Source organism: Falco cherrug, chromosome 11, assembly GCF_023634085.1.
Source record: "Falco cherrug isolate bFalChe1 chromosome 11, bFalChe1.pri, whole genome shotgun sequence".
Lineage (NCBI taxonomy): Eukaryota > Metazoa > Chordata > Aves > Falconiformes > Falconidae > Falco > Falco cherrug.
The window spans coordinates 25,278,138-25,301,238 of NC_073707.1; the positions used below are offsets into that span (position 1 = coordinate 25,278,138).

A 23,101-nucleotide genomic window follows, 5' to 3' on the forward strand; every position below is an offset into this window, starting at 1 on the left:
TCCGGCGCCCTCGCGGGACGCCGTCCGCGGCGCTGGGCATTGTGGGAGGGGCGGTGCGCGTCATGGCGGCGGCCGCGGCGGTGGCCGCGCTGTGCCGGCGCCTCCCGGGCGCGCTGCGGCTGTCAGGAGCGTGGCCGGGCCCCGCGGCTGCCGGCCCCCCCGGGTAGGCTCCGCGGCGCGGGGGCTGAGGCTCGGCCGCCGGCTGGCTGGGGCGGGCTGCGGGGCGGGCTGCCCGCGGGCGCCTGGGCCGAGCTTCCCCCGCCCGCTGCTGGGCCGCCGGCGTGCCAGCGCCTCCGGCCTGGCTCGGGGTTGTGCTTACACCCTGCGCTTGCTGCTTTCGCCGTTTGGTCACCGTAGGAGAACGTGTTCTTGTACCGCGTAGTTCAAACTTACTATTTTAATTTTCAAATTTTTATTTATCCCCGAGTATCTGTATTAAGTGAGACGTGGGGGAGGAGAAAACACCAAACTGACGTTTTTATGAAGAACTAAACCCGTGCCTTTTCCCCCCCTAGACTGGGGCATTCCTCTGCCTGTAGGACCTGTGCCTTTGAATTAAACAGTCTAATGTAGCTGAATACCATTTTTCTTACCATACATAGTTTTCCTTCTGATTCTTATGCAGATTGACGCTGAATCTGTTCCACAAGGGCCTAGCAAAAGTTGAGCCCCTCTGTCAGCTGAAGTTTCTGCACACTACTTTGTCTCGGAAAGGTCTGGAGGAGTTTTTTGATGATCCAGGAAACTGGGGAGAAAAAAGTGTAAAGTCTGGTGAGTTTTGTTTAGCATTTCTGATGGCAATCTTTGAGTCACTTTTGCTCAGCTGAAATCTGACCGATTCTTTTGCATTATTGGAAGTATTCATAGCTACATGAAACTTTATTTATATGTGTATGTACATCCATATACTTGTGCATCTTTATGCCTATTAATTTTGTCTGCGTGTATTCCGTGTTTATGAAAGCAAGTAGCTCTATGCAGCAAAATATTGTGTTGTAGATCCTCTGCCTTGCTCTTCAGTGTGCGTATCACAGAAGAGGTGTTCTTTGAAGAAATATACGGTACTATGGAAGAAAAATACTTCAGTGTAAAGGTTTATCTTATAGATATCCCTGTTTCCAGCCTTTTCTAAACACAAATAAACAGTACATGTAATTGCCTTTTTAATGTATTTGTATATTGAAAGTAGAGCTGAATATCCACAAGCACAGCTTCCCAAGCAGTAGTTTTTTAAAAAAGTTGTCCTTGTTCAGTTACGTCAGCTGAGCCTGCTAATAGAAGCATGGGTGGGTTTTTTTTTTCAGAATTGGTGAACTTTGTTCTATTAACTTGATCTTTTAATTTTTAATTATTTTTTTTTTTTTACAGGGGATGCATGGAATATAAAGCAACTAAGGGGCAAGAGTAGTGAAGACTTGCACAAACTTTGGTAAGTAAATTTTACTGGAGTAGCTTCTCTTGTTTCAAAGTAGCTCTGCACGTTGTATTAAAATGTGGCTAGTGAACTTACTGGCCAGTAAGTTTAGTCTGCCATACAGCTCTGCATGCTTAAGCCTACTTTGGGCTTGGAACAGCCAAGGTTCTGGTACTGCTTAGAATACAAGAGCCGTACTGCAGGTGGTTGTGTGATGGTTGTATCCAGTACAAAAACTTCAGGTTTGGTACAACGAGGCTGAGTTTAAACTCTTTGGGACTTGTTTGAACTGAAAGACACGCTTGGTTGTAAGTGACCTCTGGTGAAGCTAACAAGTAAATTAGATCAGGTTGCTCAGGTCTCCGTCCATTCTGATTATGAAAGTCTCTGAGGCTGGAGACTGCATCACCACTCCAGGCAACCTGTGCCAGGTTATTACCGTGAATAGTTTTTACCTTGCCATGTCTTGTCCTTTTGCTGTGCACCTGTAAGAAGAGTCTCTGTCCAGGTAGTGGGAAACTACTTGATGTTAACCTCTTCCCTCCTTAGCCTTCTTTATTTCAGGTTAAGTAAACCTGTCTTCCTCAGCCTCTCCTTGTACGTCCTGTACATCAGCCCTCCCCTCGCCACCTTTACTGGGCTTTCTCCAGTTGGTCAGTATCTTTTTGCATCCTTCTATGAAGCTAGCAGGTATAGGGTATGGGATTATAGGTTGGATAACGGTGCTCTATCCAGCAGGGTAGTGAATCATTAATCACTAATGCATCCAGAAATTATTTTTTAAGTACTGTGCCTTTCTGATCTAGGTATGTCCTACTGAAGGAAAAAAACATGCTTTTAACGTTAGAGCAAGAATCAAAAAGACAACACAGGCCTATGCCAAGTCCGGAACGACTAGACAAGGTAACTTTTTCATACTAGCTAAAAACATAACTGTAAGTAAAATTGCTGAATGAAAGATGAAGTGTTTGTAACCTTGTTGCAGACCTTTTTTTTAAGCTATTCCCCTGATTTTAGTATATGCACAAACACTGTGCCCAAGCAACATAGTGGAAAAGGCCTTTCCACCTGCTATATCATGTATCGTGTTAAGAAATACTTCGCCATCTTCATGCCCTGAAACCGCACTAGAGGATTTTTAGAAACTTTCCAGTAAAACTTCAAGATTATCTCTATCCTTACCCTCCACAAACTTTTTTTTAGCTACTTAACTGCTGCCATCTCCTTGCCTCTGACATTGTCATCTCCAAACTTGGGCCCTTTGGTTCATGTTTGTCTTCACTTCTGTCATTCCCTCCTTCTGCATTATTGCAGTTCTGCCACTGATTTATTAAATTCTTCACTCAGTATCTTTACTGTTGAAAACTTGATTTACTTATAAATTAACTGCCATCTCTATGCTTATGACTCACAGATGGAAATTGGCAGTTTCACTGGCCAGTTAAATAATACAGCTGTTTGACACAAGAGATACTCCCAGATACCCCCGTATTTATCCAAATTGATTTGTGAAAAGACTGACCTTTACACTGTTAATCTGATTTTCTTCATATGGTTAATAATTTGACTGTTACTTGCCACCACATGCACCTGCAACTGCATTATGATTTTTTTGTGTCAGACATGGATTTATTTGGTCTGTTGTCATTTCATCACTGTACTTATACACTAGGCAAGATCCAATATAAAACTCTTCTCTGGATCTCTTAGTGTACCTTGTTCTAATTTATGACAATACAGTATTTCAACTTTATCTTGTGATTCCCATTCTGAATGGTATTTTCTGCTTAGCCCCACCTACAAATTCCATATTCAGCAATTACAAATCACAGTAGAACTTGTTTTGGGAGAGAACTTAAGTAAGTGGCCCCAAGTGCTTCAAAAGTCAAATCTTACTAATTGCCTGTTTGGTTTTGGCTGAAGCCCAAGAAAAGCAGAAGTCAAGCACCAGTTAAATGCTGTGATTGCAGAGACAAAATACAGCAATCTGCTTATTAAAATTTGCTCTAGCAGCTCCCCAACACATTTAACATTGCCATATGTAACGCAGTGTGTTACAGTAATCTTGTGAGACAGACCTGACTAAAAACTTTCAACTCAGTTGTCACAGCTCGGTCAAGTCAGCTTTCTAATGCCAGCAGGCATTACCAAGGCTGTGACCAGACTCCAGAGTGAAGAACTAGAACAACAGCCAACCAGTAGAAACCATCTGACAGAAAAACATACAGCGTTACCTTCTATTTGCTTCTCCTACTTCCTTCCCACCCTGCCTCAGAGCTTTCTATACTTCTAGCATCAGCATTAGATCTGGCTTTATGTATTAGCCAGCTAGCCTTTAATCAAATATCAGACCATCAGTTATTTCATATCTGTTCTACTTGTAAGTTAGATTTTTAAAGCACCCATTCTTGACTGTTCTAGTACACAGGGACAATTCAGCCATTTCACTCCGTCCACAACTGTGAGGTAACTCATGATGGAGCTCCTAGTCTGTTTTGCCTTTGCTTTTCCTTTTAAATTTTGTCTTAGATCTTCACTTGAGATCTTACTAATTGTCAGCATTGTGTTTTGTTGGCCCATCCTAAAACTGTGTCCTATTTCCAGGTTAAAAAGTCTATGAGAAATATAGACTTGGTTGTCAGAGAAAGAGAAATTGCTTTGAGGCTTTTACAAACTGGCCATGAAAAACCAGCACCTGGCGAGTGGAGGCATGACTTCCTGGGACGCACCTACTGGTATGGAAAAGAGAACTTTTTTTCATACATGTGAATTTTTCTTGTGGCATGTCTCTATCAGAAAATCCTTACAGTATATACATACCTTCTTGATTATGTATAGAAGGAAACATGTTTTCTGGTCAGCATTCACTTCTCCTTGAGTATTGTTTTTTTTTATTGGTGTGGTTATAATTGTTGCTAAATAAATCTACGGCAAACTCTACCAATCGTAACAGAGCTAGTGCCATGTAACTAAGTGGTTTCTGTACTCAGAGGATGTCTGTTACTGTAGGTGTTCTGTAATGCATGAATGAACTAGGGAGTACTGTTCAAGTTGAGCCATCTGGATGTCCCTAGTTAAAACGCAAAATCCGCATATTTGGGGACAATCACAGACTATTGCATGAGACCACATAAACATCCACTGGATTTCCCTACTTGGCAGATAATTAACTTGGAAGCTTCTACCTTTAGAATTATTATTGTCCAGATAGTTTCAGTAATCTATAATTTCAGGTGATGCTGCTGAAGGCTCTGGCAGGACCTGCTGTTTCATTAACTGGTATTTTACTGTCATCATATTGCCTTCAGGAGCACTAATTACAGTATTCAGCTTTGCAGTAACAGTGTAGATAACAGAAGGTCACACACTATAATAATGGTGACTTTTCCGTCATTATCCATTTGTTTACCCGTTAAATATAAATCAGCAGTGGTACTAGATGCACCAACTGCTAGATTTACATCTCTAGGGATAAGGCTTCTGTGTATCTCTTTCTGCTTGGAGAAACTGTCTACAAGGAAGGGTTTGCCCTTGTATTTGGAAGCCCAGTCCGCAGTTGAAGCAGGGGGAAGGGGCAGACAGTATGAAATGGTCTTTTAAGCTCATGCAGAAGCTGCAATACAGATAGTAGTAGGTCTGACACAATCTGGATGCACTGGAGTCTGTAGGTAAGCCTGCATAAGCCATCTGTGCAGCCCATCTGCAAGAGAAACCCCAAGCAGAAGAGAAAGACTTATGTTCAGGCAGATTTGTACTTAACATGACACTCCCAACACTGGCATTTGAAAGAATACTGTAGTAGAAACAAAACTTTACTCACACAAATTGTTCACATTAGCGTTTGAAAGTTTTCTTATGGAGTAACTTCAAATACAAGTGCAAAGAATCACTATCTATACTGGGCCCTCTCTTCATAGTTTTTGAAGCAAGACTGCTTTTGACAGAAAGACACTGAGCTACATCGGAGATGTATTTACAAACCAAGCCAGCAATAGAGCTGAAAGTAGATACCCACACAGAAATTCTGTGATCTACTGGTCAGACCCCTTTACCATTGTACTGTAACCAAGTACAACTGGTAGAATTCAAGAACGAAGGCAAAAAGTGTATGTTCTGTAATCACTTTCATCTGTCTTTAACAGGTACACTTATAAGGAATGGCCAATACCATGGTACTTGAACAAAAAATACCGAAAGAGGAAATTCTATTACTTACCTCACGTGGATCGCTTCATCAGGTAAAAAGATTTTTTTGACATTGAGTTATTTTCTGGTATGTTCCTCAGTCTTCCTTGTTCCACTTCACAAGGAAAAAAGGAGTAATTATCTTGTTGGTTTTACAGCTAATACACTGAAAATAAGGCTTTTTAAAATTACAGCTTGCTCTTGTTTCTTCTTGCTGTTTCCATCTTAGTTATTAAGAGACTTGGTTATCTGTGAAGTTGCACTGTAAAACTTTGTGCAGACTACCTAAGATCCTCCCAGAGGTTGAATTTCTGTAGGATTCAAAAGCAGCAGAAAACCAATATTTATTTGCTTAGCAGGCATTTTTGCTCATCAAAAGCAAATTAATACTGAAGTTGTTAATCACTGGGAGCCTCTCTTTGATTAGGGGGTTGAGCTCATTAAGGTTGTTATACAACCTATCTAGAAATTAACCACACTGACTTCTTTATTTCAGGCTTAGACTTGAAAAATCTTTACGTATAAGGGCAAGAAGGCAAAACCTAGAGAGGAAGAGGCAGAAGCTCTTGCAAATTAAGTTCCCTCATCTTGCTGTGAAATCTCAGGGCCAGTAACATACTGCAAGAGTGCTGCAAGCAACTGGCTGAGTACCTGAGTACCTCTGACTGGAACATGAAACGAGTTCTGAAACGAGTCGACAACTAGCCTGAGCGTTCCTGAGGGTCGTCTTCATCTGGTGTTTTTTTTAATCCCACATTTGACTTAAATTAAATTTATCTGGAATGAAAAAGCAGCCTTGGTGCGTAACTGAAATTAATCCTAACAGTTGTTTTCTAGAAGCGTTTGAAAAATGATGTATTAACCAACTATTACAAAAGCGAGACACACATTAGCAGTGAAAAGCAGCAACTGACTGCCCCATGTAAGTATAGTGTCTCAGGATATTTACCCAGTTTAGTTTAAAAAATACACATTAAACCCAGACAAACATGAGAACCTCGGAAACTCACATACTAGCCTCTCTTCCCTGGTCATCTGAGTTACAGGTTTGTCACTTAAGCTACACGTGCTTTCTGCATAAAACCAGAGAGAAATAGGCTTTTTCAGTCTGCTACAAGGAGGTTTTCCCTGCTTAAAGTCCAGTTTGTTAGAAAGTATGAAATACTTAGAACGTGAACTTTCACCCATGCAGTTTTGAGACCTAGATTTCTTGATACCCATGACAAAGTAAAACATTTGAGCAATGTTTTTTTGCAGTGTGCACAGGGTTTGAAGGAAGATTGGCAATAGTCTTCCGTAAAGTTGAAGTAGAAAGGTACTGCTACTGCTCTCAATGGTAAACACCTACTTCATGAAAACTTTTGCTTCCTGAAAGACTACTATTTGTGACTTTACTCCAAATTTCTATACAACCTCAGCTGAATGCTAAGTGTGCTATGCCGTATTGTCTGGTTCCCTTGATGTTTACAGTGTTCTAACAAAACTGTAGAAGATACAGATGTTTTTATTTCCATCATCTTAACCTTCAGTTACTCCTCTGCATCACATAAAATATCCATTTCTTAGACAGAATCAACAGACAATGGTGAGAAAACCCCAGAAAGTGTTTTGCTCTCAATATGGTGCTGGAACATTCACAAGTATTACCACTATACTGCATAGAACTTTTTTTTTTTTAAGATGATACACAAGATAAAAGTTGAACAGACATAACGAAACTTAAGCACAGTCATTTCACAAAGAGAACCAAAAACCCGTTCTTTTTATCTTCACCTCTAGCTACAAGCTGTCCAGTCAGTCCTAGTACTTCCCTGATGCCACTGGACCTTTAGAAAAAAATGCTCATTGCCACGTGCTAAGGTACAAGTTCAATTGCCATTCCACATTTTACTGACTGAAGTCTTTTTCTTCCAGCGTGACAATAGCTGGTGAGTTCTATCACCTATTGAAGCTGACTAAGTTGGCCTCATTTTGTGAGAGAAATACGGTTTGTCAATAGCTTTCAAAATCTGGGGTGAGCAACTAACAGTTATTACGATAAGACAAAAGCAGGCTGTTTTGATAAATTACTTTATTAACTGGAGGTAATGTGAAACTGTTTTCAGCTAGAGGCCTCATGATTATTTTTGCACAAGGTCTTTTAGACTAGGGAAAATGCAGTAGTACTGTTTACATTACTTATTTATATATCTTTTAAAGTCAGTTAAATGCTATTTGGTTTTCCACAGCTTTTAAGGTAAGGAGCAAAACTTCACTGTGTCCCGATACAGAACATCGCACAGTTGTAAATTAAAGTAAGCTTAACAGCAACATAGAGCTACATCTTGACAACTAGTTCCTGTTGAGAAAAAGCCATCCTGCTTCCTCAGACCCTGAGCGCACTCCCCACGCAAAACAGGCACTTACCCACCCTGCTGCGAGTCAGCCGAGGGAGCTACACCAGCAATAAGAAGTAGTGACTGCCCCCATGAGTTACAGCTGCCTGTAGAAACATCAAGCCACATCCTCAGTTCTATGACTATTCTAGTCTTAGACAATTCTTTGCCTTAACTTCCCTGGCTCAAACAAGTTTTGCTTCTCACCTACATCACACAGGCATTATATACATTCTTAAAATCAGGTGGAAAGCACTAATTGTTTGCTGAAATGAAGTTGCTCCATAATGGAAAATCAGCAGGCCAGTGCTTAATGTAACATTTGCTACATGGAATGTAACATTTTCATGAGACGGTGAAAGTTCATGCTGAACTGAGTGACGTATAGTAGCTTACTAAATACAAACTTTCCATTTTTAAAACGAGTAACTTTCTCTGCAAGTACTCACGAAGTTGCTCAAATATAAAAGACCAACATTTATTTTTAAAGAGAGAAATAAGAGCAGTTTAAGGCCAAAGTACCAGCAAGGAAGACTAGTATGTGAAAGTAGACAAGAGATTGTTTAATAAATTTGCACAGGCATTTTCAGGGTTATGCCTCTATTAGCCAACGTGTAAAGCTGTTCCCAGGAAAAGATACTAGAGAAAATAGACATTTATACAAAATTATAAAATGCTTGTTACATGAATTATTGCTTTACAAAGGATGTAAACATCCTTTTTCTATTGGTGCTATACCAATTAATCTCTCAAAATTTCTAAGCTTTGTTAAAATGGAACTTGAATTATGCAAAAAATCCAATATAAACTTTCTACAAAAAAAAGAGTCCATCCCATTCCTGAGTATGCTAAAGCTATAAAACAGAAGGAGCACTGAGCAGGCAGCAGTTTTCACAGTAAGAGGTTTAAGGACATTTTCTTTCTACACACTGTTTCCCTCCTTCTTCATATTCTTGTTTAGAAATCCACATCTGTTGAAAAGTACCCTACAAACAAACAAACAATAAATCAGAAAACAAGTGAAGGTTAAGTGAAACAACATTAGCTTTTCCAAGGAGGAAAAACAAGCAAGTCTTTACATTAAACAGGATAAGAGGACTTGACCTGCTTAACTCCCTTTCCCTCTGAGTTTTATACTGCCAATGATTATACTAAAGACAGGACGTTTGCAGAAAGGAAAGGTGATTTCAGTCTCCTTTTCCCATACTGCTAAATGAATCCCCACAAATGATTTCAGTATGCAGTAACTTGTAGAATTAACTTCAGAATTAAGTTTCACAGTATACACGTCATTTCTAGATAGCGTATTTCAAGCCTGCACCATACTGTTAAAAACGGGGAGAATGTGGCAAGTTATTATTTGATTGGAAATGCTCATGTTGTCTTCCTTTTTTAAACAGATTCTGTTCACCTTACCACAAGGATAGACAAGATTATGATTGCTATGGTAGCACAAACTCTGCAATGCATATTTAATGCGGAATTAGATTTTTGGGTGACGGTGCTGCTTGGCATAGCAACATAGTAACACAGGGTTACTAACCAAAGAAGCCAAAATGGAACCCCCTATCCACGAGCTGAACCTCCGCTCCACTGTCGTGTTGTTCGCTATCAACTTCAGGCGCATGCTCTGAATAGAAAAGGAGATAAACATGAAAGAACAACCAGACAAATTGTAGGCTGGTGACCTTGAAAGACAAGAGGAGGACAGCACAAGGACCTTGGTGTATATACCAGCATGCAGGCGAAAAACGTCAGTTTTATTAAACCTGCAATAATGCTCATTTGCCCTGTACTTAGAATTCAAGAATAGCCATAGTGGTAGAAGAACACGTGTGACTTTTATCCTGTTTCCCAACAGGGAGCAGCAGCAAATTCTTAAAGCTAGAAATAGGGCAGGTAGAAAGCAACAATAATCACAGTATACATTATCATTTCTAACTGCATCGGGACTAAAGTGTCTTACTGTTGCTGAACTTAATTGGTCTAGTCCTTTTTGGACCCTTTCATTCATTTTGTTTTCAAAATGCCTTTGGCAATAAAATCTTTGCATTTCAATGGGTTCGTCCCCAGCTATTATAAGAAGCAGCAAATAACTACCCTTCTCAGTTTCTCATAACATTAATGATTGCAGAGTTCTACAAGTAGAACATTTTTACTTAAATACCAATATTCAAGAAATATAATAAGCTATATGTGCTCTCAAGAACATAGGTGTAAGGTATTAATACCTTAGATATCAAGTGATTTAGAAAAATACAAGTATGTTAAATCACCAGGTTTTATCTATGAGTAGGTTGAGCTGTCTGTAGAATCCAGGAAGAACAATTCCCATGACAAAGTGACAAGACCTCAGGCAGAATGACTGAATGTGCCTCTAGTTAGTCAGCAGCACTTCAGAAGAGAGGCCATCAAGGGAAACAGTGACTGTTGCTTAGGGACAATTACAGAACTTAGAATCACAATCTGAAAGTAGGAATGGAAAAGTAACATATTCAGAAAGCAGTTACAATACCTGCTGGAATTAATTTCATATAAGAAGTTTTCAAGACTTCTTTCTTTTCTTTAGAGAAAGAGGAGATTTCTTAGCCCACAGAAATCTCTTCAGCTGTTGGGTTCCTAACAAAGTTAAAGCTATGACATGTGCTCATGTATTTATGTGGCAGAAAAACAAAACGGTAATTCTATGCCAACTATGAAAGAGTTGTTTTACCGGTGGAGTTTTCTGAGACAGCTCTCTATTCAATCTGTCTGTGAAACTCTGTATTAGTGTGTTTCCTCCTGCAACGATCACGCTGCCATAGAGGCCCTAAAAAGAGAATAAGCAACCTACAATATTAACTCTGAAACCATTCTGAAAACAACTGTTTCACAGAATAGAGAGGAATGACACACAAGTACATACAATCAACAGCAATAATGCATTACTTGATGCCAACAATATTTGATTTTTTAATCACTTGAAAAAATATTTCAAGACAGCTTAATATTAAGCTATACAAGGAAGACAGAAACCATGTGATTAATGATTCTAAATGATTTTGCAGAATAGTTTCTACTAAAGAGACCCCTACACCTACAGGTATCTCCTGTAACCAAACTGTTGGTTTTCTTCAAGCTGGATGTTCTAACCACAAAGGAAAACCCACAGCACTGCAACAGTTTTCGATCTCACTAATGCTGCAGCAGGTGAACGCAAACCATGGCCTGGCTTACTAAGCCTGCCTGACATGCCAATTAAGAGGAAAATTTTTTGAAGCAACCCCCATGCAGTCTGCCTCAAATGTGAATATTTTCAAACTGAGAAAGTTAAAACATAGTTTTAAAAAGAAAGTTTTCCTTTAAAACCTCTTTTCTTCCTTTTACTCTCTACATAAGTTCCATATGTTTGGTTATGTTTAGGAAAGTATATCTGCCACACCTAAAAATCTGAAGACGAACAGTTATGAACATAAAATGCTCATCTGAAACCAATCCAATGCACATTATGCAGTGCCAGCCGCAAAATCTGGACATCAGCTATTTAAATATAGGCAGAAACACTGAGTACAAGTAAAAAAAAAATAAAAATCCTGATTTAGCATTTTGTAAGACAAAACAGTAATTGTACATATTCCTATATATGAATATGTAATACTTGGTGAATTATTCTAATGTGTTTATTGTTATCCTAGGAAATCCACACTTCTTCACTAACAGTATTCTAGTCCCAAAAAATTGTATCAACATAAAAATATCTATGCCTTAATGCCTTAAAATAGTATTTCTGACTAACACTTACCGGCCTGATGTCTATATCACACATTCCAACGCTTGTTGTGACAACATGGCTCACACCCAACATCGTGTTACCAGATAAACCCTAGAATTAAAATTAGTAATCTACACATCATCACTTCAAAGGAGCAAGGCATATAAAAGCCCTGAATTAGCTGAATTTAAAAAGTATTACCATAAACGGAGCTAAGCATTTTTAGGGAAGGGGAAAAAAAATATTCCTTTTTTTCCATTGAGCTCATCACCACCCATTTTGAACGATATTTCATCCTTTGCTTGCCCAACCCTAATAGAACACAGGCAAACTACCCCCAAGAGAACCACACAGTGTAAATACAAACATACAAATCGTGAAATTAAGAACATCATACAAAAAGAAGCCATATGAAAATCTAGTAAAATGTAAAGCCTTCCAGTTGCTACAGATGATAGTTGTTTTACCTTTACATTTGAAGGGTCAAACAATCCCTCAGGAATTTTTAGACGCTCAGCACCAAAGTCACAGTTGTAGCCGTTGGGGAACTCATAATGAACCGTTGGCATCTGTGCTGCTACCCTGGAGCATCAGTCAGAGAGAAACATATTAAATTGCTGTGTAAACAGGATGTTAAGTTATCTAAGTAGCATTATAAACTAAGGTTTCAATGGGAATATTGTGATTGATATGACTTACTCATTTGAGAATATTTATTATGATCTCATGCATCTGGGAATACTAAAAAACTATCACCTGGATATGCACTGTATTTCTACTTTCAGAAATTAATGTTTTTTATCTAAAAACTCCTTCTGTAGCAAAACCAGCCATCAGCAATGAACAGACTAAGCACCCCATGCACAACTGATAATTTTACAAGAAGGAAAACAGTAACATACTGTTCATCATAGGTTGAATCTGATACTTGGAGGACAGAAGCTTGGAAATCCTGAATGACACACTATGGAATTAAGAACAACATGGTTATAAGAATTTAATCTTCAATTTTATAGAATTGATACTGACTTTTTAAAGTTTTTCTAGTTCAAGAGGAAAACCTGATATACTTGCAAACAAAACCTCTTTATGGGATGCCTAGGGAAGTTTGAGAGTGGGAGAAATGACCTACTTACATTACACATGTAGTTGTGCCAAGACCTAGTGACCTGGGGTAACTTCTCTTTTCTCTTCCAATTTGCTGGTGACCCCTCACGAACTGCCTCCTGAGACAGGAAGAAACATGATCATCAGTGAACCATTTAAGCCTCTCCCCAAGCAAACACTTACTAAATAAATTTTTTTCCCACCTTTGAAGCAATCATATATGGAGGAATTATCTCTATGTTCATTTCCTGAAACAACTCCCGGCACTGCATAGTAATAAAGTCTCCTGCAAGTGGTGATTTTACAATACCTAGAAAACAAAAAGATGACTAAAAACCAAACAAAAAACCACCAAGCTGGAAAGCACTGAAATAATGAATAAACTCTCTCAACAAACTGTTTGTCAGCGAACACTGTTAGGCATTTTCTTTCCATACTTAAGGGGATACTCAGATTTAAAAACAGTAACAAAACGATAAAAGTGGAAGAAAGAGTAACTTGACCTTAATACTACAATGCTGTTACCAATGAAAATTTTTACCTTGCTGAAGTACATATCCATCATGCACTGGAATAGCAGTTGTGTGTGTTGCTCCACTATCCAAAATGAGACCTGTAGATCTCCCATTAGCAAAGCTAGCCAAAATGATTAAGGAAAATATTGTAATTTTCACTTTGTAAAAAACCACTGCCGTACAATTAGAGCATAACTAGGAATGAGGACTCTGATGTGTTATTCCTTGGCTCTACCAAAGAACTTGATGTTTTCCAGCGTGTATCATTTTTCTGTGAAGTGCACAACCTCACAGAGAGAATAGCATTTAAGTTCTATCTGTGAACTCACTTGACCTTTGGATGTACAAAGGTGAGACTTCACGTCAGTAATATTCAACAAGCTCTAATACATCCAGTTCATTTAGACTCTGAAGCTGAAAACATGTCATTAGGTTAAAATAATTACAAATATTCATCTTAAGGCTATACGAACTTCAAGCTGCAGCTACTGTATTTAGTAGCCTGGACACCTCCATTTCAGGTCTGTAATATTCTCACCCATGGTATACAATGGGAATAAAATTACAAAGAGAAAAAAAAATAGACATCGCCTCCAAGGGAAACAGTCAGATTGGGAGAACTTCAAAACTGAGATCTAAAGCTTTAAAGTTCAGAAATGGAATTTGTTTACTTCCTCCTTAGATGTTTATGGAAAAAAATAATTTGAAAGAAGAAAAGTTAGACATGCTGTTATACTGGGAATTGCCTAGAATAAGTTTACTGTAATTTCCTGGGGAGTACGGAGGGAGGTGGTGAGACATTCCAAAGGATACGCTGTTAGAACAGCGGTTTTACACAAGAAAAAAGCAGGGATGTTGTAGTGTTCAAACATCAATTCAGTCAGTTTTTCACGCTTTGCTCTAGTATTCCACTAGAAGAAAAAAATAAACCAAACCACAAATAAGTGACCAAAAAGATGTGTTTATCTTGAGGATCACTATAGCACACTAAAAGATGGTAACATAATAAAAAAGTAATTAGAATTATTATAGCCATGGTTTCAAACGATACAAAAGTTCTGGACAGATTTCTAGTAACTTACTTCTTTAGGACCTTTTTTATTCCAATTCTACTACAATCTATTAATGCTTATCTATCATACAGAATTAAAAGTGATATACATTTTTACTGTTATACTAAAAGTTTCTTTACATTTTTACCTCTCTTCCAATATCAGTCTCTCAAAGAACTCTCTGAAACAAGTAACATGTTACAAGGGGAAAAATACATGAAGTAACTTGCCCAGTTGGAAGAAAAGTCAATCTAGATTTTCCTGTTTTCAAGCTATCTTCCTACAGTTCTACTGCATGTGCACTTAATCCAGGATATATAGATCAAATATTCCAAGCCAACACATTCTGTAAGGAGAAAGTTAATGGGAACCTCTACTGACACACCCACTAAGCCATCAAACATGAAGGAACCATTGCAAATTCATCCATACTCCACAAGCTACGATTCAACACAAGAGAACAATGAAAAAGAAAATTGTTTTTCCTATGATTTAATTAAAAAAAGGCATAACTTTTGTATGGCATGTCTACCTTTTGTATTCTGACTTGAAGATCTGTTCTTCAAACAGTGAGCATGATTAAGTGACAGAAACCCTGTCTACGTATTTTCCCAGAAATTTGTATTCATCCACTTCATTCACCTTACAGGGCCATTTACAGAAACAAAGACAGAAAAATTAAAACTTCTCCATAATAATTATTTTTCTCTGTCACATAATATTAGTTGTAAGGCTGAATGAAGCATCAGATTTTCAATGGCATTTTATTAAGAGTAACTTAATACATGCAAGACATCCAAACATCTTTTTGCTTTTATTCTAGGCAGTAAGATATTTTTTTTATTTTTGACTTCTTTTCAATAAGTAAAAAACAATAACACATTCTAAATACTTTCTGATACAGCTCATGCAAACTATTTCAAAAGCCATTCTCTTCTTTGGAAGTTTTTCTTAATAACAGATTACTTTACAGAACCTGGCAAAGTACTTTAAAATTGTTATTTCTGTAGCTAGGTTTTAAATTGGTAACCAACAAGCCACTGTCAGACTCGTCCAAGGCTAATGTCTGCAGAGTCAGCAAGAAGATACCGTTAAGACTTAACACAGTGCAAAGCTGCTTTTACTCACCGGTGCTTCGGACATAAGGACAGGATGCAAACTTGCTTCAGATTTAATATGCATCTTGTAAGTGTGATCCAAAATTGCCTGGAAACTATCCCAGTCTTCAACTGTAACAACATTGAAGCAAAAAAGATTAGTTACTTCTAAGTTTTGTTCCACTTCATAAATACATAAAGGTTTTCCAATGCTTTTTATTTGTGTAGAGCTCTTGGGTCAAAAGCTATTCTCAGCAGACATACAACTCCTGTAACAGTTTCGCAGAATTATCCTCCTCTGTTACCATCATGGCTATAACGCTTCAAGTATTATGCTGAAAGTCTACCAGCACTGTAAACCAACTAGACTTCATGCAATTTGTAAACTGGGTATCCGTTCTTATGGCTTCTGTTACCATACATAGCATCTGTTTACATGAAATCAATGACTTTTCACAGCTTAGCAATGCTATTTTAAAAACACGTAGAAAAAGGCAGACCACCTACTCATTCCATTTTTTAAAGGTGAAATGGCCTCCATATTTTCCCTTGGAACTCTCAGGGCATTGGTGTCTATGTAGTAAGTCGGCCCCCCTTGTTTGCCTTTGTCACCATCTATCTCCATCAAAGTGCTGCCATTGTCCCTTTCTAGCACCACACCAATGGCTGTTGGAAAATCAACCTGTAAGGCAAAAGGTAAGCAGTAGAGAATTATTAGCATTTTGGGTGGTTTTTTTGCTCATAAATTCAGAGCTTTCCTTACACAATACAGTCAGAACAAGAACCAGCATATTCTGTAAACTTTTAAGTAACAAACAAGACCTAAGGCATAAACTGATGTTACATTTCCATTGAGTCTGACAGATTCTCACCTTTGGACAGTCCTCGCCCGCATAGCCTGCTCTCACTGTATACGAGCCAATGTCAAAAACAAGAGCCCCAACTTCATCTGAAAAGATTGTTAATGAAGAGGCAGTGAATGGTTATTACACTATACTACAACCCCGACCTTCCCCTGCCCACCGTCTGTTTTGCTTGCATAAGAAGAAAAGCAAGCCAGGCATCTTTTTCAAGGCAAGGAGAAAAGTATTTGTCCAGAACTCCAGTCACCAGAGCGCTATTAGAAGACTGCAGATAGGTGCTAACTGGAACATTGTGATACCTTCCTTTGGCATAACTAAAGGGGAATTTTAACGGAAGAGGGAGCACATAGTTGCATCCAAGTAGATTACAAGATAAAGCTTTTAAGAAGCACTAACTTCACTGTCACACGAAGCCGGGTGAGCCCAGACCTCCCGGGGTCATCAGAATTAGAATGGTGGGCCTGCAAACACCGACTCTGTCAGTGAAGGCTGCCACACCATGAAGCGCCCTCATCCCCGTGGGCCCCGATCCTCGCTGAGGTGCTCTGCGTGTCCTAAAGGAAACCCAAGTCTGAAACAAAACACCCGGGCTTTAAGCTCTCACGGAAGGCTGCGCACAAGCGGGAGGAAACTGCCGCCCAGCTCCCCAGGCGCGGGGCTCCCCTCAGGCCACCGCGCACCCGAGCAGCGCTAACAGCCCCGGGTCACGGCTCGGCCGGTCTCCGGGGGAAGCACCTCCGCGCAGCGGACGCCGGCAGGGACACAAACAAGGCCTGCCGCTGCGTCCTCTCCCTCACGCACGCTGCCACCGCGTCTCTAGGAAGCGGGGGCACCAGGAGGGCCCCGGCCTGGCCGCGGGGCTGTGGGAGAGCCGGGCCGCGGCCCCCCGCGCCGGGGCCTGAGGGAGGCGGGAAGCGCCCAGCGGCGGCTTGCACGCGCCGCCTCACGGCACTGCGCCGAGCGCAACGGTCGCAGGGCGGGGGAGGGGAGGACAGGACGGGCGAGCGAGGCGGCGCCGCACTCACCTCCCCCGTACACGCCGCCACTCATGGCTGCCGCTGAGCCCGCGCCGCACTGCCCAGCCCCGGTGTCCGCCGGCTCCTGTCCTCAGCGATCCGGCAACAATAGCGCTTTCGCCCCTGTCTCCACGGCCTACCCCGCAGGCCGCCGCCTTCCCGCCAATAGCAGCACCGTGGCCGCCCACCGCGTCGCGTCGCGCCGCGCACGCCCCGTCGACCGCCCGCTCGGGCACGGCGGCCAATCGCGGCCGGCGGAAGGCGGGGCCATGCCGCGGACAGCCAATCATGAGGCAGGAAGCGGAAGGCGGGCAAGCGAGCGAGAGAACGAGCAGGCGTAGGTGCGGTGCGTGCGGGAGCGGCGGTGTGAGGCGAGTGGCGAGGTGTGAGGAGCGAGCTGGTGAGGCCTGGGAGCGCAGATGGGGTGGGGGGGGGTGGGTTGAGGGGAAGGCTGCTGCCTTCGGTGGACTGGGGAAAGATCGCTTCGGAGTCCTGAAGGCTTGTGGGGTGGGCTTGCTGCCGCATAGAGGGGATCTGGAGGAGCGGGGTGAGAAGACAGTCTCTGGGGGAGAGAGGCCGGCAGTGGAAGGGAGTTACTGTAGCTGGGCCGTCCCCGAGTCCTTCTCCTGCTACTGTCACTGCTCCTTTGGGCTCTTCCATTGAGAATAAAAAGTGTTTAAAAGTGTATCTTGATGTCCCAACCCTTTGTTGTTCCTTTCTCGCTTGGGGCACTCCTTTGCTCCTCAGACCCTGGTCCCTGATCCCTGAATCTTCCTTGTCTGGATAGCTGGGCAGTTCTGATTTTGCCAGGTCAGCTGCCAGCTTAGCAGTTGAACTTATAATTAGGATTTGAGATTGCCTTGTTGTCATCAGAGTTCTCAGCCAAACCTGGTGTTCAGCCAGAGCAACTGGAGAGAGGAAACTATAAAGTTGGAATTAAAGGAAACAAGAAAAAGAGATGTCAGGCATAACCAGCAGTTGGCATTACAGAAGGCTAAAATTCTAACTGGAGAACAGGGGAATTGGCTTAAAGTGCAAGCATTCCTGGTGTGCACCTTTTTGAATTCCTGTTATGATAGTTGTTTTGGAGGGGATGGGAAGCTGGTTTGTGGGGGGGGGGGAGTTGTGTTTGTCATACTGTAATCATGAATGTTCTTTTCAAGTTCACATAAGATGTATAGCGTATTTCTGTAATGCCGTAGTGAGGATCTCCAAGTGATTAATCAAGATTTAGTAAGCATAATACAATGACATTTTATTTATTAGCTTTACATTTACCTATAAAGTGTTACATAGCATAAGGAGTGAACTTAATAGCAATTATTGGACTAAATAATAAAAAAGTGTTTCTTATATTTTCACTGTAAGACAAAAATTACTGCTATGAGTCTCGCTTTGTCTTAATTTGATAGGGAGTTCAGAACTTCGTACAAAGCTTTGGTTTTTTTTTTTAAGTTGTAGCTTAAGTTTCAATTATATCACCTTATTTACACTGAATTTAATCAAAGAGAGATAAAATTTACATTTGGTGTATCCAGTAGTTTTATTCAGGAAGTTTTTAAAGTTGATGCTAATAGAACACATTATTACAAATTTCAGCAAACCTTATGCTAGTGAAGGAGAAAAACAGCCTAGATGACTGTGTTTAGACTATGGTTCCCAAGATGCTGCAGTTAATGTTAGGCTGGTGACCAGCAGTCCCCCTTTAAGCCTCATCCTGAATTAAAACACAGGAAAAACAGTAAAATCCAAGAGTAAGGGACAACCAGTTGGGTAGGGTTTTTGAAGCACAATTATGAGAATATCAGGAGGTGACTGGACTTGCTGACTCTCAAAGGCAAGGAATTTAATTTGACACACAGTTTGATTCTCTGTTTCTTTAATGAGCAATCTGCATAATTTTATTGTTCACTTAAGAAATCAGAAGGTTTTACATTTTATAGATGTATTGCATTATAACTGATATAGATGCTAGCATTAGGAAGATAAAAAAATACTGCGGTTTCACTAACTGTACCTCATAAAGGTAGTGCACCTCAAATTTGTATTATGAAATCTTTTAAAGTTGATGTGTTACGATTTCCAGTATGTGGCACTAATACTCAAGGTAGAGTGCTTTGAGGAGGAGGAATTTAACTGCGGCTAGGAAAAGCAGTTCAGAAAATTTGGAATTACAATGCCAGGTCTTCATTTAGCTCCTGATCATACTTTATTTTGTAGTAATGGTTCATTGTATTTGTATGATATAAGTCAGATCCTGCTCTCTGCACAAGACCTGCTTATGGTTGATCTGCAACCCAGAAACAAACACAGCATTCTGCTGCTTTATTTTTCTTCAACACAGAAAAATCCCCAGTGATGCCATCAGAAAATGCATGCCAGGATAAAGAGGCTTGCGGCTGTGTGAGGCATGCCTGTACTTGACTCATCTTTACTGCTCCAGTGGCTGATCGGGACCAGTTGCAAGAACTGCAAGGTAATGTGCACTGAATATCATGCTGATATCTAGAAGCCTCAGGATTTATTAAGCATAACAAAATAAAGCGAAATCTGTGTAATCCTCAAGAAGCCTGGAGGATATGGGGAAGGAAATTTAAACTTACAGCTCTCTAGGTCTTACTTTTCTCTGCCTTGCACTTCTATAGGCATTTGCACCAGTGGAAGGTGTGTAGAACATAATTGCTGTTGTTTTACAGTGACTTTGCTTTACAGCATTGTGGATAACTGTACAGAGTTTAATGCACAAGAGAAATAGACTCCAGGCATCTTTTTTCAGCGGAGTCCAACCTTGCTTAAAGAGATGCAAATCTAGGATTATTTCAGTGAATTCCTGCACATCATCCTATGTTTGCATAAGAGCAGGTGAAGTCTAGGATTTTGCCACAACTGTTCATAATGTACCCAAATAATTTTTGGGGTTTTTGAAGTATTTTTGCTTAGTTACCTCAGAAGCAAGGATAGAAACTGTAGTAGATAGAAACAGTGAATATTATCTAGGTTCCCATATTGGTATAGATGAACATAGTATCTCGGCAGGAGTTGTTGGTGCAGGTATAATGCAAACAATGTGCTTTTCATGGGACTTTCACGTGCTGATTTACTGTATGTGATATGGTATATAACTCAAGAGCCAGACATGAACATAAATTGTCCACAGGAATAAAGGAAAGAATAATTTTCTAAGTGAGGCATGAATCAAGACACGAAATGATGACGTTTACTAGTAAGCAAAAGTTAATTTCGTCAGTGATAGCCTGGAGAATCTGAAGCTTCCTGATTATTGCTTTGAGGTTTTTAAACTTCATTGAGATGTACTTGTTTCAAGCAAGCACATTCACCTTTTTGGTAATACAAAGCAAAGTAGGAAGTGACGGATATGTCAAGCCAAAACTGAACAGTGATTTTGTTTCTCAACAAGCTGCACTTCCCCACTGGGTGGCTGATGGCCTTTTGCTTTTGAACAGTGTCATGCAACTGCCAGTCAATCTCCCAGACTGCAGTGCCAGCCTTTAAATGTGGCAGAAGACGGGCTGTGACAATGGATTATTCGTAACGTCTGTGTTCCTTCTTGTTTCTTGATTGCAAAATGCATGTCAGAGGTTTTGTTTTTCTTATTTTCAGAAGAGGTCTTGAATGTTTATGTGAACTAAAAAAGCATCTGTAGATGAAAAAGCAAAATAATCATTAATACTCCTTCACTCAAGAGCTTTGTATGACCTCTCATCTTCCCACTTTCTTTCCTAAAGTACTTGGGTACTTAGTCAATTTTAATACTTCCCTTCCTTAAAGGGATGCCGTGAGTATAAATGTACTATCAAAGTCCCTCTGCAAAGCAAGGGTTAGAATCCAAACTAAATGCAAAACCTCACTAAGGGGCCTCAACATTTCCACACCTAACCTTTTGGTCCTTACCTTAGGCTGGAATCCAGGTGCTGACTTAATGCTTTGTATAAAATGTACCAAAGACAGGCACCTTAACCTGGATTTACAACAGCATAACCACTGTACAGGATGTTTGGGCTTAGTGGTTGAAAATGCTGAGGAGAGGACATATGTCTGAAATCTTTCAGTGACTCCAGCAAGGCAGTCACGGGAATGTATGTTCCAGCTTTGGAGCTTGTGTGTTTAACTTGTCCTTTTGTAAAAGACTCATGACTCGCTCTTATTTTAGAACATGCTTGAAGGAAGAGGTAATGGTGCTTGCTGTTAATGTACAGTCAACTTCCCATCACCAGTAGATGGCCTGACTAGTTTTTGGAGAGGGGGTTAAAAAAAGAGAATTCATGCTGAGATTCAAGCTGACTGGCTAGAATAATAGTGGCTAGGATACACTGAAGAATGGAGGAAAACCCCATGTAATATTAGTGCTGCTTTATTGTTCTGAACTGTAAAGAGTTTCTGTGTAACCAAATTGGAGGACTATAGAGCACTTCCCTTGTTTAGCTCGGGCATAATATGAATTCACAGAGCCAGACTCGGTGTGCAGGTGGTACAGCAGCATTTGTCTGGAACTGGTTCTGAGGTAGTAGGTCTGCTGGGTAAAGGCAGCCCTTGCTGGAACTTAAGTGTGCCTGTATCGCCCTTTGCAAATTAGTCTCCTGTGTACATCTGTCTCATTTGGGTCAGATCTGGCAGAACTAACTGTTTGAGGCTTAGTGCTTGGTCTGTCGTCGTTTTGGATTCTTGCAGGGCTTATTTGCTTGGCAGCTGGGCCAAACCTGACCTGGCTCAGTACCTCTCATCTGTAGAAACAAAGCCACTTACAGTTGTGAAGCCAGCTTAGCCTGATAAACAGATCTTTGTGTCAGCAGAGCCTTACCTTATATGAGGCATTCTGATCCCCTGCGCTTCGCACTGCTAGAATGGAAGTTTGGCTATAATCGCTGAGCAGGTAGCGTGGAGCGTACAGATCTGTTTCTTGGTCAGATGCTCTGTCTTCAGCTTTGCAAGGTTCAAATTCCCATTCCCTACTTTCCAGGAGGGTGCTGTGTTGCCTCACTAGCAGTTTCAAACTGTGACACCATGCAGCTAAGAATCATGGCTCTGTGCAGCCAGAGGTAAGGAATCCAAAAGGAGAGCCTCCTGATTAACCGGCTCCTCTGAGGAGAGCCCTGAGTCCCTGTTTCTGCATATGCATTCTGTATTGGGTGAAATAAAGCAGTCTTGGGAGCAGAGATGTAGGGGTGTGGTAATCAGTGATCTTACAGGAGTTGTGATACTTTTTGTGGTACCTTTTTGGAACCCTGTTAGGCTTGAAATCTTGGCTTGTTTTACTATACAACTATACTGTACAGTGTTTATTCTACCACCAGGAGAGGGCATAGGCAAAGCAGGGGGCAGACACTGGCAATTAACATCATTGTACTAGGTTTTGGAATACAAACTAAAGTAGCATTATTTTTACTGGGTTTCAAAAAACAGACCATTGGCTTGATTTTCTAGATGTGTCTATTATTGTATCACAAAAAAAGAGATTGTAATAAACTTAATTATTAAACGGTAGTGAGGAAAAATAATAGCGTGTTTGCTGGATGGGTGTTTGCAAAGAGATTGTCACTTTTTTCTTAAATTCATTCAGGTCATTACTATGAGAAGTATGTACTCTGTCATTCAAAATGAGTATGTAGAGCAGTGCAATTGCACTGCAGCAAGAAGTCTGATGCAGAAAAGAGTGTGCTTTTATTCAGGAGACGTCGATTTATGTGGGGAAGCTTAGGATTGTGGTG

General features: G+C 40.6%; 3 protein-coding genes across 4 annotated transcripts in view; 2 read left to right on the plus strand and 1 right to left on the minus strand.

Annotated features, from left to right (window-relative positions):
• Positions 1 to 9: 9 nt before the first annotated feature.
• Positions 10 to 6,389, plus strand: MRPL47 (mitochondrial ribosomal protein L47). Its single transcript, XM_055723668.1, has 7 exons — positions 10 to 163; positions 626 to 771; positions 1,369 to 1,429; positions 2,221 to 2,317; positions 4,019 to 4,149; positions 5,557 to 5,652; positions 6,096 to 6,389. The coding sequence occupies exons 1-7, from the start codon at positions 63 to 65 to the stop codon at positions 6,211 to 6,213; spliced, it is 750 nt and encodes a 249-aa protein (XP_055579643.1). The 5' UTR covers positions 10 to 62; the 3' UTR covers positions 6,214 to 6,389.
• Positions 6,390 to 7,653: 1,264 nt separating this feature from the next.
• Positions 7,654 to 17,567, minus strand: ACTL6A (actin like 6A). 2 transcript variants are annotated; one of them, XM_055723815.1, is made up of 14 exons: positions 17,385 to 17,567; positions 16,369 to 16,445; positions 16,004 to 16,178; positions 15,528 to 15,628; positions 14,161 to 14,258; positions 13,374 to 13,468; positions 13,036 to 13,142; positions 12,862 to 12,951; positions 12,628 to 12,689; positions 12,193 to 12,307; positions 11,756 to 11,836; positions 10,688 to 10,783; positions 9,518 to 9,604; positions 7,654 to 8,960 (listed from the first exon to the last, which is right to left on the minus strand). In XM_055723815.1, exons 1-14 carry the CDS (start codon positions 17,407 to 17,409, stop codon positions 8,880 to 8,882), a joined length of 1,290 nt encoding a protein of 429 aa, XP_055579790.1. In that variant the 5' UTR covers positions 17,410 to 17,567; the 3' UTR covers positions 7,654 to 8,879. The 2 variants fall into 2 exon arrangements, with proteins under 2 accessions (XP_055579790.1, XP_055579791.1); XM_055723816.1 differs by lacking the exon at positions 17,385 to 17,567 and adding an exon at positions 16,756 to 17,070.
• Positions 17,568 to 17,710: 143 nt separating this feature from the next.
• The window catches only part of GNB4 (G protein subunit beta 4), a 78,114-nt gene continuing 72,723 nt past the window's right edge, over positions 17,711 to 23,101 (plus strand). Inside the window, exons 1-2 of the mRNA XM_055723934.1 lie at positions 17,711 to 17,775; positions 19,720 to 19,851. The gene's annotated coding sequence lies outside the window, so the exon portion shown is untranslated. The remainder of the gene's footprint in view (positions 17,776 to 19,719; positions 19,852 to 23,101) is intronic.

Excerpts from the sequence above, each read along its gene's own strand:
- MRPL47 (XM_055723668.1), top strand. The coding sequence starts at position 63 with ATGGCGGCGGCCGCGGCGGTGGCCGCGCTGTGCCGGCGCCTCCCGGGC. Across the intron at positions 164-625 it reads GCGGCTGCCGGCCCCCCCGG|ATTGACGCTGAATCTGTTCC; the intron begins GTAGGCTCCGCG and ends ATTCTTATGCAG. Across the intron at positions 772-1,368 it reads AGAAAAAAGTGTAAAGTCTG|GGGATGCATGGAATATAAAG; the intron begins GTGAGTTTTGTT and ends TTTTTTTTACAG.
- ACTL6A (XM_055723815.1), bottom strand. The coding sequence starts at position 17,409 with ATGAGTGGCGGCGTGTACGGGGGAG. Across the intron at positions 13,143-13,373 it reads TGGATATGTACTTCAGCAAG|GTATTGTAAAATCACCACTT; the intron begins GTAAAAATTTTC and ends TTTGTTTTCTAG. Across the intron at positions 12,690-12,861 it reads GGCACAACTACATGTGTAAT|TGTGTCATTCAGGATTTCCA; the intron begins GTAAGTAGGTCA and ends TTAATTCCATAG.